Source organism: Nicotiana tomentosiformis, chromosome 8 (genome assembly GCF_000390325.3).
Source record: "Nicotiana tomentosiformis chromosome 8, ASM39032v3, whole genome shotgun sequence".
In the NCBI taxonomy this organism is placed as follows: domain Eukaryota; kingdom Viridiplantae; phylum Streptophyta; class Magnoliopsida; order Solanales; family Solanaceae; genus Nicotiana; species Nicotiana tomentosiformis.
Window position 1 is genome coordinate 6,226,894 of NC_090819.1, and position 23,690 is coordinate 6,250,583.

A 23,690-nucleotide genomic window follows, 5' to 3' on the forward strand; every position below is an offset into this window, starting at 1 on the left:
ATGCGGACTGGGCTAGCTTTGTCTAATGTCGCAGAAGTGGGCCTTGCCCGCAGGAGCGAGTGCGCAAAAGCACATTTTGGTCTGCAGAAGCAGAAGCGCAGAAGCGGAAAGCCTTGGCTTAAGTGGGAATCACACCTGCGATGGTTTCTCCGCAGGTGCGGCGTCGCAAAAGAATCTGAGTGACTACAAATCAAAATCACTAGGCAGAAAAGGCCTAAGTTCTAGTGTTTGATCTCATTTTCATTTTTGGACCTAGAGAGCTCGGTTTGTGGAAATATTTTGAGAGTTTTTCAAGGAAATCATTGGGGTAAGTAATTCTAACTTTGTTCTGGCTATATACACGAATCTATTGTTGTTTTCATCGTTTAATAAGTGTTTTAAGTTGGAAATTTGGGGGAAAATTTGTGAAACTACTTAGGCTAAATTTTGGGGATTTGAAAGGCGATTGAGGTTGGATTTGAGTAATTCTTGTATAGTTGGACTCGTTATCAAATGGGAGTTCGGATTTTATAATTTTGGTCGGGTTTCGAGATGCGAGCTCGGGTTGACTTTCTTAGTTGACTTATTCTTTCTTTGTAAAGAGCGTAACTTTATTGTTCGAAATAGTTTCTTATGGTATGAAGTTGTTTTGGCTAGATTTGAGCCATTCGGAGTTGGATAATCGAGGGAAAGGATTACTAGTGGATTGAGTATCGTGTTTTGAAATAAGTGTGTTGCCTAACTTTGTGTGGGGGAATTACTCCTTAGGATTGGTGTTGTTTGTGATAATTATGATGTGTGAAAGCCGTGTACGCAAGGTGACGAGTGTGTCCACGGGCTAAATGTGGAAATTACCGGTTTTAGCTAAGTAGATTCCTTTCATGCCTTAATTGAGTTACCTTAACATGGTATATTCAGCATCATTAGTCTATCTTCACATACTTTACTTGTCTTATCTCTTACTTGTTAAATTTTCCTTATATGTTTAGTTGAAGAATTGTTTCCTCTATTCTGTATTCATCATTTAACTGTAGAGTTCTTTACTTGAAGTTGTTATTCTTGGAATATCTTGTTGTTGAATTTGGTATTGAGTTATGAAGGTCGTGATTCACATTGAGGCAAAGTGGTAAAGTTGTGAAATACTATTATTGTTGATTTGTTCACCTTCGGTTGTTATTGTGATACTCTTGTGGATATTATGGTTGAGTCATGGGCTACTTGTTGTCAAAACAATATTGTTGTTGGTTTCTTGGCAAGTTGTGATATTAGGCATTGGAGGTGCGATTTGCGATACGTTGTGATATTGACACGCATGCGGTGATATAAGGTTGTGGGGTTGAAATGTATGCAGTGAGATAAGGTGGGCTTGATACACATGTTGCTAGTAGGGGAACTACTTGAAGCCACGCGGTGTGATAAGGTGGGCTAAAACGTGGGAGGCTATGTGGGGAAAAATAATTTTCAAAACTAAATGCAAGGCTCCCACGGTGATATAAGAAAATATTGTGAAATGATTTGCAATTTGAGACTACGAGGCACTACCTTGGTAATGATTCTTGTTGACATTTTTCTATTACTTCACTAGTGTTGTGTTGCTTGCTTCCGTGTTTTCTTCCGTGATGCCTTATTTGTCTTGTTCAATGTAGCCAATCTGGGTATACTTCTGAATTGTTTCATTTCCATTGTTATTATTATTGCACTGTTAATTACTCGTTCGGTCCCTTATTTTTTCCAGTAGGGCCTTGACCTGATCTCGTCACTACTCTACCGAGGTTAGGCTTGTCACTTACTGGGTACGGTTGTGGCGTACTCATGCTACACTTCTGCACATCTTTTTGTGCAGATCCTGGTACCTCCTACCAGTCCAGGCACCAGTGAGGCGAGCTCAGTTCGGAGACTTCAAAGTATACCTGTCGGCGTCTGCAGGTCTCAGAGTCCCCCTCTATCTAGACTATTTTATTTCCTTATCCTTTTATAGACATTGGTGTATAGGGATGTTCAGTACCACCTTATAGATCTTGTGACTTGTATTCGTTGGATTTTGGGAAGTTGTATATACTGAGTTGCGGAGTTTCTTTATATTAGTTATTGAGTTATTGAGACTTTAATCACTATTTTAGTTATTTCCGCATGAATGTTAGGCTTACCTAGTTTTAGAGAGTAGGTGCCATCGCGATATCCTACGGAGGGAAATTGGGGTCGTGACAAAGATCTTCCCAAATTGTGTAGGCATCAAATACATAGATTACAGTACTAATCATATTTTAAGATATTGTGTTCATCCCTGCCAACACTATTGCATTGCATCTGTCCCATAGTTCATGAAGACTAACATCATAGTTACTTTTCATGCAGGAGCCTATAATAAAACCTAATTTGTTTTTACCATGCAATATAATTTTCAATGATCTACTCCAAATTTAGTAGTTTTCAGAACCTTGTAGCTGAATATAAATGAGAATTGAACCTTGTGTGTCCGAAGGATGAATGTACAGAGGATGATGATGATCGACTTGATCGACTGACTAAGTAAAATTTTGAGTAGTAGACTGAGTATCAATAACTTCTTCATTGATCGACATTGTTGCAAATTGAAATCTTCTAGAGATTTTGAATTGAAGTGAGAAATGTAGTTGACAAAAAAGGCGTTGAATATTCGCAGTCAATTGAGACTCAACCAAAAATCACAAACCCTAGCTCGTGAGAAGTGAGATCTGAATTGAGAAATTGGCTCAATTAGTAATGTGATACAGAGAGTACAAATGAGACTCAAGAGAGCCATCGCAGTTGAGCTACGATTACTCATTTAACCGAGCTCTGATAACATGTCAAGAATCTCTAGTTATCGCGGAGAAAGAGAGAGAAGAATGAGATTGAGAGAAGGAAATGGCAGTTACTTCATTCTATTGCACAAAGTAACAATACAATTGTTCCAACTATTTGCGTATATCTACTACTATTTATACAGAATTAGTTATAGATAACTCTACTACTAAATTCAATATAGTTAAGTAACTGGGACCTATAGCTCAACAATTATCCCCTCCTCTCTTATGAGATATCTATTCAATATTAAGGAAAACAGCAGACTCATTACTACAAAAATGTCACTACTACCCTATTATTCTTCCTACTCTTTCCCTCCAGGACAATTATCAAGGATAGAAGTTCATGGTTTCCAGTTGCTTTGCAATCTTCTTGTTGTGGCTCCTCGATAGTGTATATCTTGCACTATTAGCCTGCCAAGACTGCCAACATTTCTTCTTCTTCCATGAAATATTCTTTGACTTCTCTCTTGCCAAGCATAGTAAACACTGCATGCCTGTAAGGACCCGACTTATTGTTTTGAACATTTATGCTCCTTTCAACTATTTGAAGTCTTGAATAGCTTCATATGATGTATTATGACGTGTCTGAATTGTCGATGTTGATTTTCAGGTATTTCGAGATTAGTTCGGAAGAATGAATTTCATGTTGGAAGCTTATATGAAAAAGGGTTGACCAAGTTGACTTTTTAGTATTTGACCTCGGAACGAAGTTTTGATGGCGTTAGGTCCGGATGATAACCCGGAATTTCATTTGGATATTTCTAGAAGGTTTCGGCACAATACCTAACTTTGGACAAGAATATCTACATATATATATATATATATATATATATATATATAAGGAGTTATGTGATATACAACCTATCAAATGAAATATCTTCGAGTTTAGTTTCTAACGCTTTAAACCGCTCGTCATTTGGATATTTCTACAGGAAGTTATGAACAGATTACCAAAGGCTGGCAGAGGAGTGAACTGCGGATGCGAAGCATCCAGGGCCGTGTCCGAAAGAAGGGCTGGCAGTTAAGTGCTGCCATAGCATCCGGGGCAGCATCCGAAACTCAGAAATCTGGGCCTATAGATACAATTTCGGGGTTCATTTTCCCCACTTCACTTGGACGGAATTTGGAGCTCGTCTCCACTCACTCAAGACCACCAACTCCTCTCTTATTCAAGGCAAGAAATCCATGTTATCTTAGTATGAAATTCCATCATTTTTACACTAGTATTGATGAAATCTACACATAAAATACTTAGATCTTCAAGAAATTTCTTCAACAACTCAAAGGAGGATTTTACAAGATTTCTTCCAAAAAGGTAATCCTACACCCTTAGACTTACATATACGTATTTATTATAGAAGATGAGTATGAATTAAGTATTGAAACTCAGGGTATGGTGATTGTAAGCCATAAATTCCCAATTTAAATACATAACCATGGTGGAGATTGAAAGGTGAATAATTGATGTAATTTTGTTGGTTGGGTGTGGATGAATGATCACGCATGTGATGATTGGAAGTTACAAATTATTGGTAAATGATGGTAATTAGATGAACTAATTCCATGGTTAAGAGATGTAGAGATTTATGCACTCTAGATGTTTGATAAAATGCCTAAATGACCTAAAACCTGGAAATTTTACTAATATTGGTCCATTTCAATTATGTTGATGTAGATTGAAGTTGTAAGAGTAGTTGGAGGTTTTAATATCACTAAAGAGCTAAATCAAGAAAGCTCGATTTTGTAGCGATTTTTGCCGAGGGATTTTCAAGGAAATATTCATCTGGATCCGAGCCATTCGGAGTTAGATAATCGCGAAAAATGCTTACCAGTGGATTGAGTTAACGTGTTTTGAGGTAAGTAATATTTCTAAACTTGGAGCTAAGGGTATAAACCCCGATTATACGTGTTATGTGATTTATTTGGAGGTGACGCACGTGCTAGGTGACGGGCGTGTGAGCGTGCACCGTAGAAATTGTAACTCAGTCAATTATGTAGAGCTGTGTAATCCAGTAACTTGTTATTTTTTGTGTATTTTTATATGTTATAGAAACTGAGTTATGACTCATGTTAAAAATCATGCCGAGGTTATATGCTGGTATTATTGAGACCCACAGAGGTCGTATTGCTGTTGAATTATTTGTTTAAATTGTAACTTCATACTCAGTCATATTCATTCATTTCATATCATCTCTCAGTCTCTGTTGCTATTTATTGATTCATTATATCATCATTTTGGGCTAGTTTCATGACATTATGAGCTCGAGAGACTGGAGAGATTGGTGATTGAGTGAGGCCGAGGGCTTGATTGTGGGAATATTTATGGGATCGGGCTGCACACCGCAGCAGGACATATTGGCTTTATATATGTTATTATTATATGGATCGGGGTTGCACGCCACAGCAGGCCTTATAGGCTTTATTATTATGGGATCGGGCTGCATGCCACAGCAAGCCAGATTGGCTTATTATAACGCTTGGGCTGAAGGAGACCCTCCGGAGTCTACACCCCCCATGGTGAGCGCAGATGATTTTATATTTGGGATGGACTTCCAAGGCACGGAGTTGCCTTATTTATTTATAATTGTGATTAATTCCCTGGGCATGGATCTTGCCTGAATCATTTATATTTGGGGATGAATGTTTCCTGGGTTGGATTGGCCTTATACAGTACTGAGTGAATGACTGTCAGTTGATATATATATATATATATATATATATATATATATATATATATGGGATGGATCTTCCATGGGCTAAATTGGCTATATACAGTACTGAGCGTGAGGTTGTATTTATGTTTGGTTGGGCTCGATCTGCCCTGTACAGTGCTGAGTATTGAGCGTGACGAGTGAGAGAGTGAGACCATGAGATTGAGTACTCTGAAAGTGTGAGTACACGAGTTTATCACTGAGATACATTTCATTTGACATGCGTACTTGAGATACATGCATAGAGATGCATTTCCTTCTGCTACCCGGTCTTGGTGACATTCATGATCTTACCTGTATCTTGACATGTAGGCATAGAGATGTATTTTCCTCATGCTATCTGAAAATGAAAACATCTTAATTACTGTTGAAAGGTTTTTGGACAAATCATAGTTTTCAAACTTACTCGTATGCTTTTGGGACTTTCGGTGAAAGATCTGGGATTTACTGGCATACTTGAAAAGCATGTCTATTTTCTATAACTATGAACGAGTTGAGCTTCTTACCTCTGAGTTATTTTCATGTACCCTTTTATTATATTGTTATGAATTGTTGCTGGTTATTGGAGTAGGACTCTGACCCTTGTCTCAACTCGTCACTACTTTCAACCTAAGGTTAGGTTTGTTACTTATTGAGTACATCGGGTCGGTTGTACTCATACTACACTTCTGCACCTTGCGTGCAGATTTTGGATGTTGATATTGCTGTGTATGACGGAAGCTAGCATTGAAGACGTACCTGCGTTCCAATTACAGCTGCCTCTTGTTCATGGTAGCCCTAGACTTATGGAAATTTGTTTATGTACATTCGGACAGATGATGTATTTATTTGATACCAACTTTGTAAATTCTAATCTTAGAAGCTCATGATTTGTACTCCCAGTCCTTGGGGGAGTTGTATAAAATTCAGTTATCTCATCTTTGACTCACATCAGTATTATTATATTTTACTTTATTGTTAATTGGCTTACCTAGCGGGTCGGGTTAGATGTCATCACGACGATTCGATTTTTGGGTCGGGACAATGCCAGTACCATTCTATACATTTCTGCTTTTGCTTTTTTCTCATTTGCAAATTTAACTGCCCACTCCTGCTCTTGCACCTATCCCATAACATGTTTATGCACTCCTTAGCTTGGCATCTGAGTAATTTATTCCATTGAGATGCAGAGAAGTTACACTTAAAAAATAAGTGATCAATAGGTTCATCATTATGTTCACACAATGGATAAATCACAGTGCTACCAATACCCCACTTGGCTAATCGATTTCTACTTAATTCCTCGGTATTTTTAGTTGATTCAACGAAAAATCTCCATTATTTCATGATTTGAAATGCGGTAAAAAAAGAAATGGAATACTTTTTTCTTTTTAATCTGTTTCATAAAATGACATGTTTCTAATAATTTTAAGCTGTTCATTTTACCCCTAGACATGTTTTATAGTTACAACTATCATGACATATTTAACACCACAAATTCTATAATTTTTCTCTCCAATCAAGTATTGTCACGTAGAATGAAATAAGGAGAGAAATAATTGAAATAAAAAAGTCGTAGAGAGATTGCAGTTCAGGAGGGGTTCTTTTACAATAGCAACCAAGATTGCAGTTCAGGAGGACTGAACTACTTCCGGAAATGAAGCTGAATCTGGCCAATGTCATCAATGTATTATTGTGTCCCACAATTTTCACTACCCAAGAAATTGAGAGAATTAGAAACAATGTTAGTAAGTGAAGAAATCCAACCAAGCGAGGAATCGTATAATATAACGATGTTGTTCCCTCCATATAGAATATCAACAATCTTTCTGGATATTGCAGATTGCTGGAAGCAAGGGGAGTGATGTTTGGTTGGTGAAAGAAAAAAAAAACTTTTAGAAAAACTATATATTAGCAAATCGGAGAGAGAATTATATACTCCTACCGTTTCAGTTTATGTGAACCTATTTTATTTTTGGTCTGTTTAAAAAAGAATGACCCCTTTCTAAATTTAAAAACAATTTAGTTTAAACTTACAATTCTACCCTTAATGAGAAGCTTTTATAACCACACAAATACTCTAGATCCCTTTTTGACTTGTTTAGTACCACAAATTTAAAAAATCTTTATTTTTTCTTAAACTTTGTACCAAGTCAACCAAGTTCACATAAATTAGAACGGAGGGAGTATATATTAGCAAATCAGAGAGTTTTTGATGAATATTTTGAATTCTAAAGATTAACAATAATGTATGAGTATTAGTCAGCGTAAGTAATATAAAATTAGAAGTTCAGATATTATAAGAAAACTTTCACTCGTAAGTGATTGAGGACCAATTCACAGGCTAAGCTCCCTGTCTTTTACAGTTGAGACGGACGGTTTAAACTCAATTAGTAGGATAATACTCCCTCCGTTTTAATTTATCTGAACTTATTTCATTTTTAGTCCGTGTCAAAAAGAATGACTCATTTCTTTATTTAGAAATAATTTATTTTTATACAATAATTTATAGCCACACAAAAAATATGTGTCTCATTTTACACCACAAGTTCAAAAGTCTTCTCTATTTTCTTAAACTTCATACCCAGTCAAATGAGTTCACATAAATTGAAACGACGGGAGTGTCTCTTTTTTCTTTCTCCCTTCCACCTCTCCTAATAAAATAAAATTAAAAAAAATCGCTTATAAATGAGTGAAATCATTTTCTTCTATTTGATGAAAAAAAATTGTTTTTCTCATAAAAATATTTTACTAAAAAATAATTTTCGTGGTATCAAATACAAACATAAGGGACCATAAATTTGTGACCACTTGGGGACAAGTAACATGAATCTGTTTTTTTCAAGAGACAAGTAGGACAAGTATGAAAATAGGGTCTTAACTTTCATCATTTTAATTTTCTTGGCCGTTCTTGGAAGGTTCGCTGCGGCTTCCTCCCAAGTTTTAAACGTGTGTTTTGGCGCTATCTCAATTAGTATAATTATGGCCGCTTAGAAGTATTATAATAATTCATACAATAGTACAAGACTAACCTACATGTTACTGTTTATAAAACCACCAACAACAACAACAACCCACCATGATATCACAAGTGGGGTCGGGGTTAATGTGTATGGAAACCTTACCCCTACCTTGTGGGGTAAAGAAACTGTTTCCGATAGACCATCGGTACAAGAAAACAGTTTATAGAACCATAATAAGTAATTCTGTCTTTTCCTGGGTGAAAATTCTAATTAATTGCGTCTAATTATTAATTTATTATGGCAGGAGATATCATGTAATTTCTGTTGCATACGTATTTGTATATTTTTGTGTATGCGATAAGGATTCATCTAATAAGTTTTTTTTAGTGTTCGTAGTTTGACTTGACACGGAATTTAAAAAAATAAAAAAAATTGAAATTTTGTATTTAAGCGAGTTATAACATTTGTGTGACTATAAGATTTTAAAACTTTTAATTTGAACATGCTATAATATTTTTGTGATTATAAAAATTTCTTCTTAATATATAAAATGGAAAGTTTTTTTCCCAAATATATAAATGTGTTACACTTGTTTAATATACTATAAAACAAATTGTATCACATAAACTTGAACGGTTTAGTATGCCATTTTTGACTTATAATTTAGGTGAAATACATTGAATGTGGAACATGTATATCAAAACTTAGGTATATATTTTGCAATATCTATGAGAGTATGTCATTATTTTACTTTTGAATGATGAGGTACTGTGATATACCATGATGTTGATCTTATGTATTATTCCAATGGTGCAAAATGCATGCACTTGCGACAAAGGATTGTGGTGGGATAGATAGGATCCACATACTCAATCACAAGTCGCACTTTCGAGTTTTAGTAATGAAAAAAAAAATCTGGTAGGGAGATTTCTCATTTAATGGGCCTTACACGGCAAGAATCCAGATAAGTCGAGGCCCTAATGCGAATACCAGATACCGGATGGAAAAACAAATGTGTCTACTTTATAAATTGCAGTTTAGGAAATGTTGAACATTTACAGAGTTGATGGAATGCTAAGACTTCCAAACTCTATGTGAAGCCTTAGTTTTTACATATCATTACTCTGTTACAATTTTTTCAAGATCATGCAACTCTAAAAATGGTAGTGGACTAGGAATTAGGACTACTATATACAAAAGGCAATTAATATTTTCTCAACATATAAGTTTGGTTTACACACTTGGCATCAGAAGAGAATCCACCAGCTTCTGCAGCTCACCAATTAAAAGTCAATGATTTCTTTTCACATGAGCAAGATGAACAAGAAACCATGCTTTGGTTCTTTGTGTTATGTTACTCTTGGCAATTATATTTTCTGCTTTGGTTCTTTGTGTTATGGCCACGCCCGACGTCGGCCAACTCCAGTAACTATGGTCCAAACCCCATATTTATCTTAAGAAATCTATTGAATATGTATAAATTATTTTTTTAGAACTCAGTAACTTAAAAATATTAAACTTTCGAACCCATAAACTTCAAATCTTGGCTTCGCCTCTGCCAATTCGTATTTTTGAACTGGGATTTTGTGGTACCAATTGGAGAAATCTTGTCTATCTTGCCTCAAGAATTGTTAGTGACACTGTATTATCAGTGAGATATCTTTCATCAGTTGATTCATTTGATTCAGTTGAATCTCTTTCAATAAAGAAACCAGGCTGTTTTGGTTGAGGCAATTCCACACCTTCATTGCTTAACCAGAAAACTACTGATGCCATTGTTGGTCTATCTTCTGGGAATTTTTGTACACACAATAAACTTACTTGGATGCATTTCAACACTTGAGATTCAACATATGATTCTTTTAAACATTCATCCATTAGTTCCAAGACTTTGCCTTCATTCCATAGTAACCATGCCTGAAATATTACCACAACACAGTTATACATCTGCATTAGTAGAAAATGAGGCTAAAATGACAGTAATTACTACGCCTCAGTTCCAAACAAGTTATGGTCGACTATGTATTGAATCCCCAATAACCATGTTTCTCAATTCAGAAATAAAATTTCACGTTGGTAGTTGAAAAGATTGGGAGACTACATATAAGATGTTGCGATCTTTTAATGGTGTGAGGCCTTCGGACAATATCATACCAAGTTAACAGTATCTTTGAGCTGGTTAATCCGAACACATTTTAGGTAGGGCGGATTTATAGGGGTTATTATGGAGCACGTGCACCCGTGGTCTCTCCACAAAATTAGATATTTTATGTATATATTTTTTAAAATTGGTATAATATTAACTGTTGGCACCCATGCTCTAAGAAGGTTGAATGATGCAGTTGGTTAAAGGTTGAGTTATCTATCAAGAGGAATAGATATCAATTCCCGGTTAATACATCTTTTCCTCATTTTTTTTGGTAGTGCACTCATGCACTAGAAATTCTAGATCCACCCCTGATTCTGACTATACGAGGACTCATTTTGTATCGGCTAGTTTTACGCTGGTTGCTCGCCTATTGTAGCCCTCTTCCTTTAGCCAGGCTTAGGACTAGCAATGTGATCAAGCTCACAAAGTTTGGAATTTTCAGTTAAAAAAGAGGGTAAAGGATCAAAGTTTAGTGACATATGTACTTACATGTCCCAAAAGATTATGATGATGACTCAAATGATGAAATTTCCTGTTCTTTCTGCCACTGACGGTTTCAAGTAAAAGCACACCAAGACTGAAGACATCAGATTTCACTGAAAATTTCCCATCAACTGCATACTCTGGGGCCATATATCCGCTGCACGACGCATCAAATTTAAGTTGATGAACTGTTGATTATGTCAAAAACTCAATCACAAAGGCTTAAGAAACTTACTATGTTCCTATTACTCGCTTCGTTTTTCCTTCCATTTGATCTCCAACAAATATTTTAGCTAAGCCGAAGTCAGAAATTCTGGGATTCAAGTCAGTATCCAGTAAAATGTTGCTGGTCTTCAGGTCTCTGTGAATAATTCTTAATCTTGAGTCCTGGTGAAGATAGAGAAGGCCTCGAGATATTCCCATAGCAATTTTAAAGCGATTTCTCCAAACGAGTGATCCTTTTCTGCTTGAATCTACAATATGTAGTTCATTTAAGTAAAATGTCAGTGAATCCTAATTCATTCCTAGCACTTCAGAAATAAATATTTAGTGCTCAGATCCTCCAAAAATGTCATGCACCCATGTTGAATCCTCCAAAAACAGTATGTACATTTTTTGAGGATCTGACACGACACGGGTGCAACAACAATTTTTGGAGGATACGAGCAACGTGGTATATAGGTAACTAGTCAAGAGAAACATACAAACAACAACAAGTGTAATCCCATAAGTGGGGACTGGAGAGTAGTGTATACGCAGACCTTACCCCTACACTATAAAGGTAGAGAGGCTGTTTCCGATAGACCCTCAGCAGTCAAGAGAAACATACCAAAAATAAAATAGTCCAAGCTATTGTTAGGCATAAATTCATATATTAGCATCCTTTCTTCTCCTTCAATGCAACAGCCCAAAAGCTTGACAAGATTCCTATGTTGTAGTTTGGATATTAGAATCACTTCATTTTTTAACTCTTGAAGACCTTGTCCAGAGTATTCCGAAAGCCGCTTCACTGCTATTTCTGGTCCATTTGGTAGTTTACCCTGCAATTTTGTCAAATCAACGAGTTAAAGATGTCATTTCTAGCTAAATTTTGAAAATGGAATTAGTTATTGTACCTTATAAACAGGTCCAAAACCACCTTCTCCGATCACATTAGCAGAAGAAAAGTTCTTAGTAGCAGTTGCAACAGTAACTAAATCAAACAATGGCAACTCCATATCGTCCGTTCCAACTTCCCTACCTGTAGAATGAGCAATCAATTGGTAAAATATACTAAACAGAACGTTAGCAATACGATCTTTTGAGAAAGGTGAACGATAGCTAACTTACCTGTTCTCTTTTTTCTTCTGGTTAATGCACACCAAGCTAGAAGGCCGAGGACACAAGTCGCGACTGCTGCTGATAAGATTGCAATCAGCCTTGACCGCTTTCTCTTCCGTTTCTTGTCTTGATCTGTTGATAGTTAGACCATAAATAAGATATCAGCCCTCAATTTCTAGTTAGAATCGAAAATAGTTAAGTACTCTCCATTCCAGTTTATGTAAACCTTTTTGCTTTTTCCTATGTAAACTTTGACCAACATTTTGAAATGTATTTTTTCATCATATTACCTACTTCTGAAGCAGCCACTCTCACAAACAGTTCCTGTTGATTCTCGCTAAACTCTCTCATATCGATGAGATCACCAAACCAGAGTAAGCATCCACTTCCACCATTTCGAACATCAAGATTTGAATAGGCTGTACAGTTGCAATCGGCCAAGCACAACTTCTTGCATTCCTCGAGTCCAATGCTCTCATTATACCGTGATTTCCGCGTATCAGGCAGTTTAATACCCGTAAATGTCCTAAATCCATCTTGCTGACAAGCCAAAGGACTTCTCCTAACACATCCACCAGACCAATCTGCTGCATCCACTTGTTGCGGATACTTTGGCTCGAAACCTCTCAAACATTCACACGGGGGCGAGTTATTAATTACACATCTTGCATAAGGACCACATAACGCGAAACGATCACAGTTATCAAACACTGTCAAGTAAAGAAACCAACTTTCTGTACGATCGATCCAAGTATAGTGATTCATCAAACCACCAGGAGTTAACACAACCCTAGTAGGCAATGTTTCATTCTTAAGATCATATTTGTAATAAACTTCCTCCTGATTCAGGGCAAACCCGAACGAATAATATGTATTTGGTTGTAAATTAGGGCTTCCACTAAATTGACGACCATTCCAGGGACCTGAACTAAATGAAATAGAAGAACCTTTCCATACAAATATCTGTGGATATCCCTGAATATCAACCCTGTCAACATATTCACCAGTAGCAGGATCATCGATACTTTTCCACGACGAAATGTACCAATCCAGGCCTGTTACAAAATTTCGCCCGAGCTTCATTCCAGGTAACAAAGTATCCCCTGGATAATCAAAACTTTGCCAGGCAAAAATTTTAGGGTCACTGTTATTTTCATCCCTGACTATAAAATTCCCTGAATCTAATAATCTTGCTATTGGATTCTTCAATATTTTTGATGAATTCGACGACCAAATTGTCGAGTTAGTACTGTTGAGAAGTACTAGGATTCCTTCAGGATTGAGCATCAACACTCCTGATGTATCATTTAATGGACTATTTCTGTTAGCAACCCAAACAACTGTTCCAGTTGATATTTTCTTGTACCATATTCCGACGTAGCGATTCATTGAATTTCCAGGCCTGAAAAATCCAAGTTCATAAACCCCATCAGCTGAAATAATTGTATCACCATCTTTAAGTTGTTGATCAACGGTTATGGTGTCTAATGCTGTGGAGATTAGTGCAATGGAAAGAAAATTGAAATAGATGAATAAAGAAGATAGCAAATTCATTGATTCAATCTTAAGCCTTTTTTCAGGTATGGCTTTTGATTTTCAAGAACCTTAGTATAATAATTGATAGAAAAAAAAAGTGTTAAGTTGAAAGGCTCATTTCCTGGAAGCCCACATGTTCATACTAGGAAAATGATATTTCAAAAATTGTTTTCTTATTTCTTGACTAATTGAATGATCTTACTTGTAATGGTCAAATGGCAAGTTTGTTTTGGCCAAAGGTTTTACTAATGTACTTCCTTCGTTTCAAAAATATTGTCATTTTTTGTTTTTCGAGATTCAAATTATATGAATATGATTTTTACCATATTGATATGAGAAGAATTGCATATCATAATACTTTGCATATAGTTTTCAAATATTTTAAATTTTTATTTTAAAATATTAAATTAATCTTATCTAATTTAGCTATAAAGATTAGTTAAATTAACTCTCGAAAAGCAAAATGTGACAAGTATTTTCGGACGGAGGGAGTATTTGATACTTTGTCAGCTCCATTTACGTGACATTTTTTCCTTTTTAATCTATTTCTAAAAGAACGACACTTATATTTGCATTTTACCCTCACCGACACGCTTTATAGTCACACAAAAAAAATTAAGATTATAATTTTAGTAATTTTATTTTCTTTCTTGAATATTATGCCTCGTCAAACAATGTCATATAAAATTAAATCTATGGAGTAATTGATACGAGAAAAAAATATTCTTAAAGAAATCATTTTTAGTATGTGTTACCATTGAAAAGTTCTTAGCTAAGAAAATTAATTTCCACTAAAAAGAACATAGACTTTTTCCTTGGACATATTTCAAATCTTACATTTGCTTTAACTACACTTTACATTCTTGTCAACTTTAAATACTAAGAAAATCACATCTGATTCTATCATTCACCTTCTACAATCATCACAAACATTCTTATGCCCAACTAAACATTAGAAAATGATATAAATTGATTATTTTTTAATATAAATTACCTCAATTCTAAAGACCTTTTATTAGGATGTGAAAAAAGATCAATTGTTCAAAGTTGTACACCTTTGACTTCTCAGTCCCTACCGTTCAAAACCATCCCCCTTTATTCTTCCTAATATTTTTATTCATCTTCCTATCTTTTCCTCCCTCTCTATGCATTGACTTTTGATGGAGAATACCTTCTTTCTCTCTTTGTTTTCCTTTTAATTAATCAAACAACATTTATCTTTTTATGAAAAAGAGCCAAAGAAGTATTGTAACATGTTTAAGATTATAAGTTTTAAAAGTTTTTCTTTTATTCTTAAAGTTTGTGTCGGGTTGAACTATACGACATAAATTGGAATGAAGAGAGTATCTTAACAGGTCATACACAATGTGAATCTTGATTAGTCGGACTAATTAATTTTGAATAATAAATGGTTAAAACATTAGTGCAAATAAGATTACTTCATAAGTTATTGGCAATTGCAAAATTATTGCAAAATAGTTAGGTAATTGACACGTCATATATAATAAAAATAGTTTTTTATTCAGCAAAGGTACATCACAAATAAGGGCATGAATGGATCAGATTTTTAACGGTGAGAGCAATTTTTACAAAATAGGTGGATGAAGGATATTTTAAACCTAAGCGAATAGGTCAAGGACAGTTTTGGCCCTTTTTTGAATAGAAAATGACATTAGCCTAAAAGCAAATTATAAAAAAGGTTAAAATAAAATAAAAAGGAAATGGTGCTCACTCAAAAGGTTGGAGGTCTATTTAGGTTTGGTATCTCAATTTTTGGGACGAGATCCAACGTCTTGAATTCTTGATTGACCAAAAGCGACATCTATTAATATTTGCAACAAAGTGGACATAAAGAAATATTGCCCAAAAAAACAAAACATTGAACTAAAGAAATACCAATACAAAAACATGGATTATCTCCTCGTGTCCCTCTGTAACGTGAAGCTATCGTCACCATGACAACTATAAGATTTTTATGAACAAAAAAAAAAGATATAAAGAAAAAGTAAGAGTGTAAGACATGAGTATAAATTGAAACTAAGAAAGTACGTTAATATTTATTAATATCTAGTTCAGACCATAATGATTATTTTGGATTGATGACAGATCCAAGATCGGTGATAATAGAAATGTGTGTAGTTGAAACTTCGATCATAGATTGATGATACTAATATTTTTTCCCTAACATTAAAGAAGGAAAAAGATGGCATTCATGATAAAAGACTCAGAAATAATAGTAAGAAAAATGGTATCTCTATATCCAGGGGCAGTGATATCCTTTAGTAAGAGGTGTCATCGGACAGCGCTTCAAAAAATAAAATTCTTTATATAGTGTGTATAAACAATATTTTCATTAAAAAATATGCATATACACAATGATACAAAGTAAATCTTACTTAGACGGAAGTAAAAGCTGAATTGTGACAATAGACGACCAACACTGCTTGTGCAAAATTCTGCGTACATTACTGTCTTTATCGTATATATACTTTCTATCGAGCGTCCAACGAAGTGATGGTTACATCATTGACAGAACCAGGTGTATGACTACTCCAAGAATATGTAGAATGAGCTATGTTCCTTTCCATGAAAAAACCAGGAGGCTTAGGTTGCTGCAAAATGCTTTCATTTGTCAGCATCAGTACCACAGAAGACATGCTTGGCCTGTCGTCTGGATTTTGTTGAACACATAACAACCCGACATGTATCGATCGTTGTACTTCGGATATATAACATGATTCAACCGCGTTGAAATCTACTAGTTCCGATGATCTTCCTTCTCTATGAAGCATCCATGCCTGAAAAATTTATAGGAATTTTTACACTGTATAGCCTCCCACCCCCCAAAAGAAGTCGGCAGATCGATGTATGTATAAAATGTATCATTAGTGTATAACGTATGTATATTGACTAGCGAATATAAATATTTTTGGCTGAGCGGCCAATTTTTTATCCTTTTTGTTAACAAATTCTCGTCCAAATCAGATAAATCAAATAATGATCTTACCAAAGAGCTTGGACTGTCGAGAATGAAACTTATGATGTTTCATAAGAGGGGGAGACGGGACATAGTACTTACATGTCCGAGGAGGTTGAGATTGTGATCAGGATGAATAAATCTTCTGTTCTTCTTTCCACTCACAATTTCTAATACCAATACGCCAAAGCTGAACACATCTGATTTTACAGAGAAAATACCATCAACTGCATACTCAGGGGACATGTAACCACTGCATAAAATCATTCACATGATTACATAATCCGGAGAATAACTAAAAAGGTGTCAAATGACAATATGTTATAGCCAAAAGTTTAATTTCTTACTATGTTCCAACCACTCGATGTGTATTGGCTCCCGTCTCATTCCCTCCGAAACTTCTTGCCATCCCAAAATCTGATATTTTTGGGTTCATTTCAATATCAAGCAAAACATTGCTAGCTTTCAGGTCTCTGTGAATGATTCTAAGCCTAGAATCTTGATGAAGATACACAAGTCCTCGAGCAATCCCGTTGATAATGTTGAAGCGCTTAGGCCAATCAAGTAATGTGCTCCTACTTTGATCTGCCAAAAGGTATCAACTTGCTTCTTATAATTTGCTACTATAGGCAAGAAAAATGACTAGTGTAACATCAATTTAGAAGTTCCAAACTAACTAAATCAAATCCTGAATAACAGAATTCCCAGATTCTTCTTTCTCAATTTGGTTTGGAGAACATTAGCATATATTTACACTGTCAACTAAGTTGCACAGACTCTTCATTTGTGGTGCTGCATCCGTGTCGATACAACACTGACACTAGTATGGGTGTCGGATACGTAGTGGATTTGGTCAATCAACGTTGGGTATTTTGACCAGAAACTACATAGAAATTGGAGATAAGATTTGGCATATTGATTTCTAGGCAAAAGCCACTATAGATTTCTCGATGGCTACCTACAACATGAGATTAAAAGATTGAGTTACTGTACTCTATAAGCTACATATAAGTTTTTTACATAATGTCTCATAATTTAGACATATTTTATAGTTCTACTTTTAGATATAGCTGAATCTCTGCACCCGTATCCACACCTAGATCTGTACCCTCGAATCTTAAAATTTAGATCATAAAAGATCCGATCTTTAGATCCGCACCTTTATCGAATACCCGCACTCGAGTCCGAGTAACTTAGAGTGTCACTGTATATATAAGTTATATTTCATTTAAGAGGTCTATTATATTGAAACTAGTTAATGCATCGAAAGAATTGGCTGATTGCATGAGCAAAACTAACCAAATATAAATAAATCCAGGCTTTTGTGAGGCATGTATTCATACACCAATATCTTCTCTTCTTCTTGAATGCAGCATCCCAAAAGCTTCACAAGATTTCGATGCTGAAGTTTCGCAATACAGACGACTTCATTCTTGAACTCATCATTTCCTTGTCTCGAAGTTTCTGAGAGCCGTTTGACAGCTACTTCCTGTCCCCCTTCTAACACACCCTGCAAATGTGCACTTACTATTAGAAATTCGAAACAACAATTGACATTCGTCCGACTTCATGTTCCTTTCTCTATTTGTCAACCTATGTTTTTACAAGGCAGAATAAGGCGCATGACTTGTTCTATTGAGGGATACATAATGCTGTTTGCACTGATTTTCAAGATTTCAATGTCTAATGCATTACCAGTGGAGCATAATTACTTAGAAAAAGTTACATTGTGGCAATCTTTACCTTGTAAACTTTCCCAAAACCGCCCTGTCCGATCTTGTTCTGATTCGAAAAGTTATCAGTAGCCTTTATTAGCGTCGACAAGTCAAACAGTGGTAGCTCAAAATCTTCATGGTGTCTTTCATTGCTATCACTTTTCTTGGATGTGTGACCTAATCTTCCTGCAATTTGTGCATACAAGTAGACAGCTCAGACCACCAAGTTCACCAAACAAAATGCAAGGGTAGAAGAGCACAGAAGTGGAAAAATTTCGGTGTCCAGGTTGGCGTCAGGCGCCAAGCGAGACAGCCAAGGACGGATTTCATCCTAATTCGGCTAGGATTTGGTAGTTTCGACCCTATATGCCCCTAACATGTATAAAAGAGGTTCTAAACTTATTTCTTGGGGGTTAGACATTATTGGAGAGGAAAAAGGCTACGGGAACACTTAGAAGCAACGAATCACAAGAGTTTTTCTCTTTCGTTCTTCCTTAATCTGTATTTTAATGCTTTTAATTAGTATTATGATTGTTATTATGTCTATGAGTAGCTAAATTTTTCCATCTAGGGTTTGATGGAACCTATTGGAGGATGATTTGTTCAATACGTTTAATATAAATTTGTCGTTGATCTTTCTCTACTTGTTCAACTATATTTTCGTTGTTGTTGAATGAAGAGCTCTCAATTAACTGTGCCTATTTAGTGTGTATTACTCGAGAGAGAGTACCATTTAGGTAGTCATTAAACAACACCACTCCTAACGTATTTGAGAGATCAATACAGAGGGTTTAAAGGCGGGATTCGAGATAACGAAATCTTGGTGCGATCATAGTGAGCGGTGAATTAGTCGCAGCTAGCGTAGATGGAGAGAATATGTCTAGTAAATTATGGTAGTTGCTCGAGAGAGAGCTACGACACCCAAAGTGCTCACGATCGGTAGATAATACTTAGGTAAATTTATAGGAAATATAGCGGGGGAGATTCCGACAATAGGAAAAATCATAACCCTAGACTTTTCCAAATCTTGTCTACAATATTTGCTCTGTTAGTTATAAATTACTGCATTTTAATTACTCTTCCCTTAGTTAGTAAATACTTAAATCCCTATTTAGTATTTCTGAAGATTGATTAATTGAATTTTTGCGAAATTAGTGGTTGTGATTAATAGGTTAATTGCCTGTGGGATTCGACTCCGGACTAGTAAATCAGATTATATTTGCAACGACTGCTAGACCTCTTAGGAGTCATAATTGGGTATGATCAAATTTGGCACCGTTGCCGGGGGATTAACAGTGTTATTAATTACGGCTAAAAGAATTGTTAGAATTCTCAATTTAGTCAGCTTTCTCGACTTGAAATTTATTATATTGAAACTCTAACGTTTGTACTCTTGTGTGTTACAGATGCATGCCTAGAAATTTCTCAAGAGCTGGTGAATTGTACGAAGCATTACCGGACCCTGAGAAAGCTTTCAAGGCACAAAATCGAGCAAACAAGAAAGATAAACGACAACAGAACGAATCGAACTAGACATGGGCGATATAATAGACGACCAAAACAACATAAACAATGTGAATGACCCAAACAATCAGGGTGTGGCACCTCTTGTGCCAGAAGTAGCCTTGTATGATTGGGCACAACCCACTACTGAAAACCTGGCAACCGCAATTGCAGTCCCTCCGATACAAGTGGAATCATTTCAAATTATTAACAACATGTTACATTTGTTGCAGAACAAGGGACTGTTCTCGGGGTCTTACATTGAAGATCCACAGCAGCATCTGAAAACTTTTCTGTCGATTTGTGTCACGCAAAGGCAACCAAATGTGACACCGGAAGCAGTAAGACGGTTGTTGTTTCTATTCTCAGTGACGGGGGAGGCTCAGACTTAGCTCAATTCGCTCCCCATAAACTCCATCACTACTTGGGAAGAATTATTCAAGCTGTTTTTGAACAGATTCTACCCACCCAATAAGACTGCCAAGCAAGTTGATGAGATATTGAGCTTCAGGCAGAAACCAGCTGAAACACTACAAGAAATATGGGAGAGGTTCAAGGGGATATTGGTCAAGTGTCCACACCATGGTATTCCTGATTAGATGTTGGGGCAGAGGTTCTACATGGGATTTACAGACAGCTTGAAGGCCAATATTGATGCTTCAGCAGGTGGAGTAAGAAATTGCTCGCGAAAGACGACCAACTGAGATACTCAGGCCAGTACCAATCGAGGTAGATGAGTCAACTGAGCTAACAGAAGTAAGAGTGCAGCCAGTCCAAGAGGAAATAAACAAGGAAAAAATGGTTGCAAAGGAGACTAAGAAAGTGCAAGAGAAGGCATTAGAAAAAGTGCCTGAGCAGGATCTAACTCAAGTCACAGGAAAGAAGCGACCGCCAGCACCCTTCCCGCATAGGTTGTCCAAATATCAAAAGGATGAGCAGTATAAGAAATCCATGGAGATGTTGAAGCAGATTCAGGTGAACATTCCACTGATTGGTGTCTTGAAGGAGATTCCCGGTTATGCAAAAATGATGAAGGACTTAATGTCTGGCAAGTTTGTCTTTCAAGACTTGGCAACTGTTACACTAACTCAGACATGTAGTGCTGTCGTGACGAGACCCATAACTGAGAAGCTATCCGACCCAGGGAGTTTCACAATCCCATGCACAATAGGAACTATGATTTTGCTAAAGTATTGTGTGATTTGGGGGCGAGCATAAACTTTATGCACATGTCTATATATAAAAGGTTGGGAATTGGAAGAGCAAGACCTACATCCATGTTACTACAGCTAGCCGACCGAACGATGAAAAGGCCATCAGGTATACTCGATGATGTAACTATACAGGTTGGAAAGTTTGTGTTTCTGGCAGATTTTGTCATTTTGGACTGCCAGGTTGACGAAGAGATTCCCATAATTTTGGGAAGGCCATTCTTGGACACATGGAGAGCTCTGATTGATTGTGAAACTAGGGAGCTAAAGATGAGACTGAACGATGAAGAAATAACGTTCAATGTGTAGAAGTCTAGGCGGAGACCCGATAAGTTTGCTAATTGCTCTCTGATTGAAGCTGTAGATGTGATTTTAGAGGAGGAAGATGAGGCACTGAATGCAAAAGACCCCCTAGCAGCCTACCTGATGAACTTAGAAGAGGTAGATGGTAAGGACTTGGCGGAGTGGGTTTTGGCCCTTGAAGGCCAAGGGTACCAAAGAAGAGAGCTAGAATTCGAGTCGTAACACTTAGAAGAAAGATAGACCCCTCCAGCTAAGCCATCAATCAAAGATCCACCACAGTTGGAGCTAAAACCATTGTCGTCCCACCTTAGGTATGCTTTCTTGGGACCTAGTTCGATATTGCCTGTTATTATCTCTTCTAATTTGTTAGATGTGCAGGTAGAACAACTTTTGCAGGTTCTGAAGGAGTGCAAGATTACAATTGGGTGGACCATTGCAGACATAAAGGGTATCAACCCAATGTTTTGTACGCATACGATTCTACTGGAAGATGGGCACAAACCTTCCAGAGAGCATCAAAGAAGGATGAACCCCAAAATGAAAGAAGTGGTGAATAAAGAAGTGATCAAGTGGTTAGATGTGGGAATCATCTTCCCCATCTCTTATAGCAACTAGGTCAGCCCAGTTCAGTGTGTGCCAAAGAAGGGTGGAATGATTGTAGTGCAAAATGAGAATAACGAGTTGATCTCAACAAGAACAGTCACGGGATGGAGAATCTGTATGGATTATAGAAGATTGAACAAGGCCACTCGAAAAGACCATTTTTCGTTGCCATTCATTGATCAAATGCTAGATAGATTGGCGGGGAGGTCCCACTTTTGCTTTCTGGATGGATACTCGGGGTACAACCAGATCTCTATTGCCCCGGAGGATAGAGAGAAGACGTCGTTCACCTATCCGTATAGCATCTATGCCTTTCGAAGAATGTCGTTTGGCCTATGCAATGCACCCGTCACATTCTAAAGGTGCATGATGGCCATCTTCACAGATATGGTAGAGGAAATAATGGAGGTTTCCATAGATGATTTCTCAGTGGTGGGTAACTCATTCGATGATTGTCTTATGAACTTGAAAAGAGTATTGAAGAGGTGTATGGAGACTAATCTGGTATTAAAATGGGAAAGTGTCATTTCATGGTACATGAAGGTATAGTTTTGACACACCTAGTGTCGGGTAAGGGCATTGAGGTGGACCGTGCTAAGGTTGATATAATTGAGAAGTTACCTCCACCCACTTCTGTCAAGGACATAAGAAGTTTCCTTGGTCACACCGGCTTCTACAGGCGGTTTATAAAAAATATTTCCAAAATTCCTAACCCTTTGTGTAAATTTCTTGAAAAATATCACCCTTTTGTGTTTTCTGATGACTGCAGAGTAGCTTTTGAGAAGTTGAAGAAGAGGCTGGTGAATGCACCAATCATAGTGGCTCCTGACTAGGAACAACCTTTTGAGCTGATGTGTGAGATGCAAGTGACCATGTTGTGGGAGCAGTTCTTGGGCAGAGGAAAGATAAAGTCATGCATCCAATCTACTATGCAAGTAGAACCTTGAGTGGTGCCCAACTAAATTACACAGTGACCGAAAAGGAGATGCTAGCAGTGGTGTTCATATTTGACAAATTCAGGTCATACCTGATAGGCTCGAAGGTAATTATTTATACTAACCACGCTGCTCTCAGGTACCTAATTGAGAAGAAGGAGTCGAAGTCGCGCCTGATTCGATGGGTGATACTACTGCATGAATTTGACTTAGAGATCTGTGACCGAAAGGGATGGAAAACCAAGTGGTTGATCACTTGTCTAGGCTGGAAGGAGAGAAGAAGGTTGAGGTGGAAGAGATTGTGGAAACTTTCCCGGACGAACAACTGTTGGCCATAAGCCTTGAGGTAGCGCCATGGTATGCAGACATTGCAAACTACCTGGCGAGCGGTATTTTCCCCTATGACCTCTTCTCTATACAAAAGAAAAAGTTCTTCCGTGATTGTTGCATGTATTTCTGGGATAAACCATATTTGTTTAGGATTTGTATTGATAA

General features: G+C 36.7%; 2 protein-coding genes and 1 non-coding gene across 3 annotated transcripts; 1 reads left to right on the forward strand and 2 right to left on the reverse strand.

Moving 5' to 3' along the window:
* Positions 1 to 9,463: 9,463 nt before the first annotated feature.
* On the reverse strand, positions 9,464 to 20,177 carry LOC104100342 (G-type lectin S-receptor-like serine/threonine-protein kinase At4g27290). The gene is made up of 13 exons (XM_009607554.4): positions 20,138 to 20,177; positions 18,669 to 18,853; positions 18,225 to 18,435; positions 17,273 to 17,510; positions 17,028 to 17,178; positions 16,444 to 16,746; positions 12,703 to 14,008; positions 12,422 to 12,544; positions 12,208 to 12,332; positions 11,922 to 12,132; positions 11,328 to 11,565; positions 11,099 to 11,249; positions 9,464 to 10,377 (listed from the first exon to the last, which is right to left on the reverse strand). Exons 1-13 carry the CDS (start codon positions 20,175 to 20,177, stop codon positions 10,072 to 10,074), a joined length of 3,588 nt encoding a protein of 1,195 aa, XP_009605849.2. The 3' UTR covers positions 9,464 to 10,071.
* A 448-nt stretch (positions 20,178 to 20,625) lies between these two features.
* LOC117277756 (small nucleolar RNA R71) lies at positions 20,626 to 20,732 on the reverse strand. The gene has a single exon (XR_004508097.1). It is a non-coding gene; the product is annotated as a small nucleolar RNA R71 (small nucleolar RNA).
* A 2,040-nt stretch (positions 20,733 to 22,772) lies between these two features.
* Positions 22,773 to 23,093, forward strand: LOC138897022 (uncharacterized mitochondrial protein AtMg00860-like). Its single transcript, XM_070182976.1, has one exon. It carries the CDS (start codon positions 22,773 to 22,775, stop codon positions 23,091 to 23,093), a length of 321 nt encoding a protein of 106 aa, XP_070039077.1.
* The last annotated feature ends 597 nt before the right edge of the window (positions 23,094 to 23,690 follow it).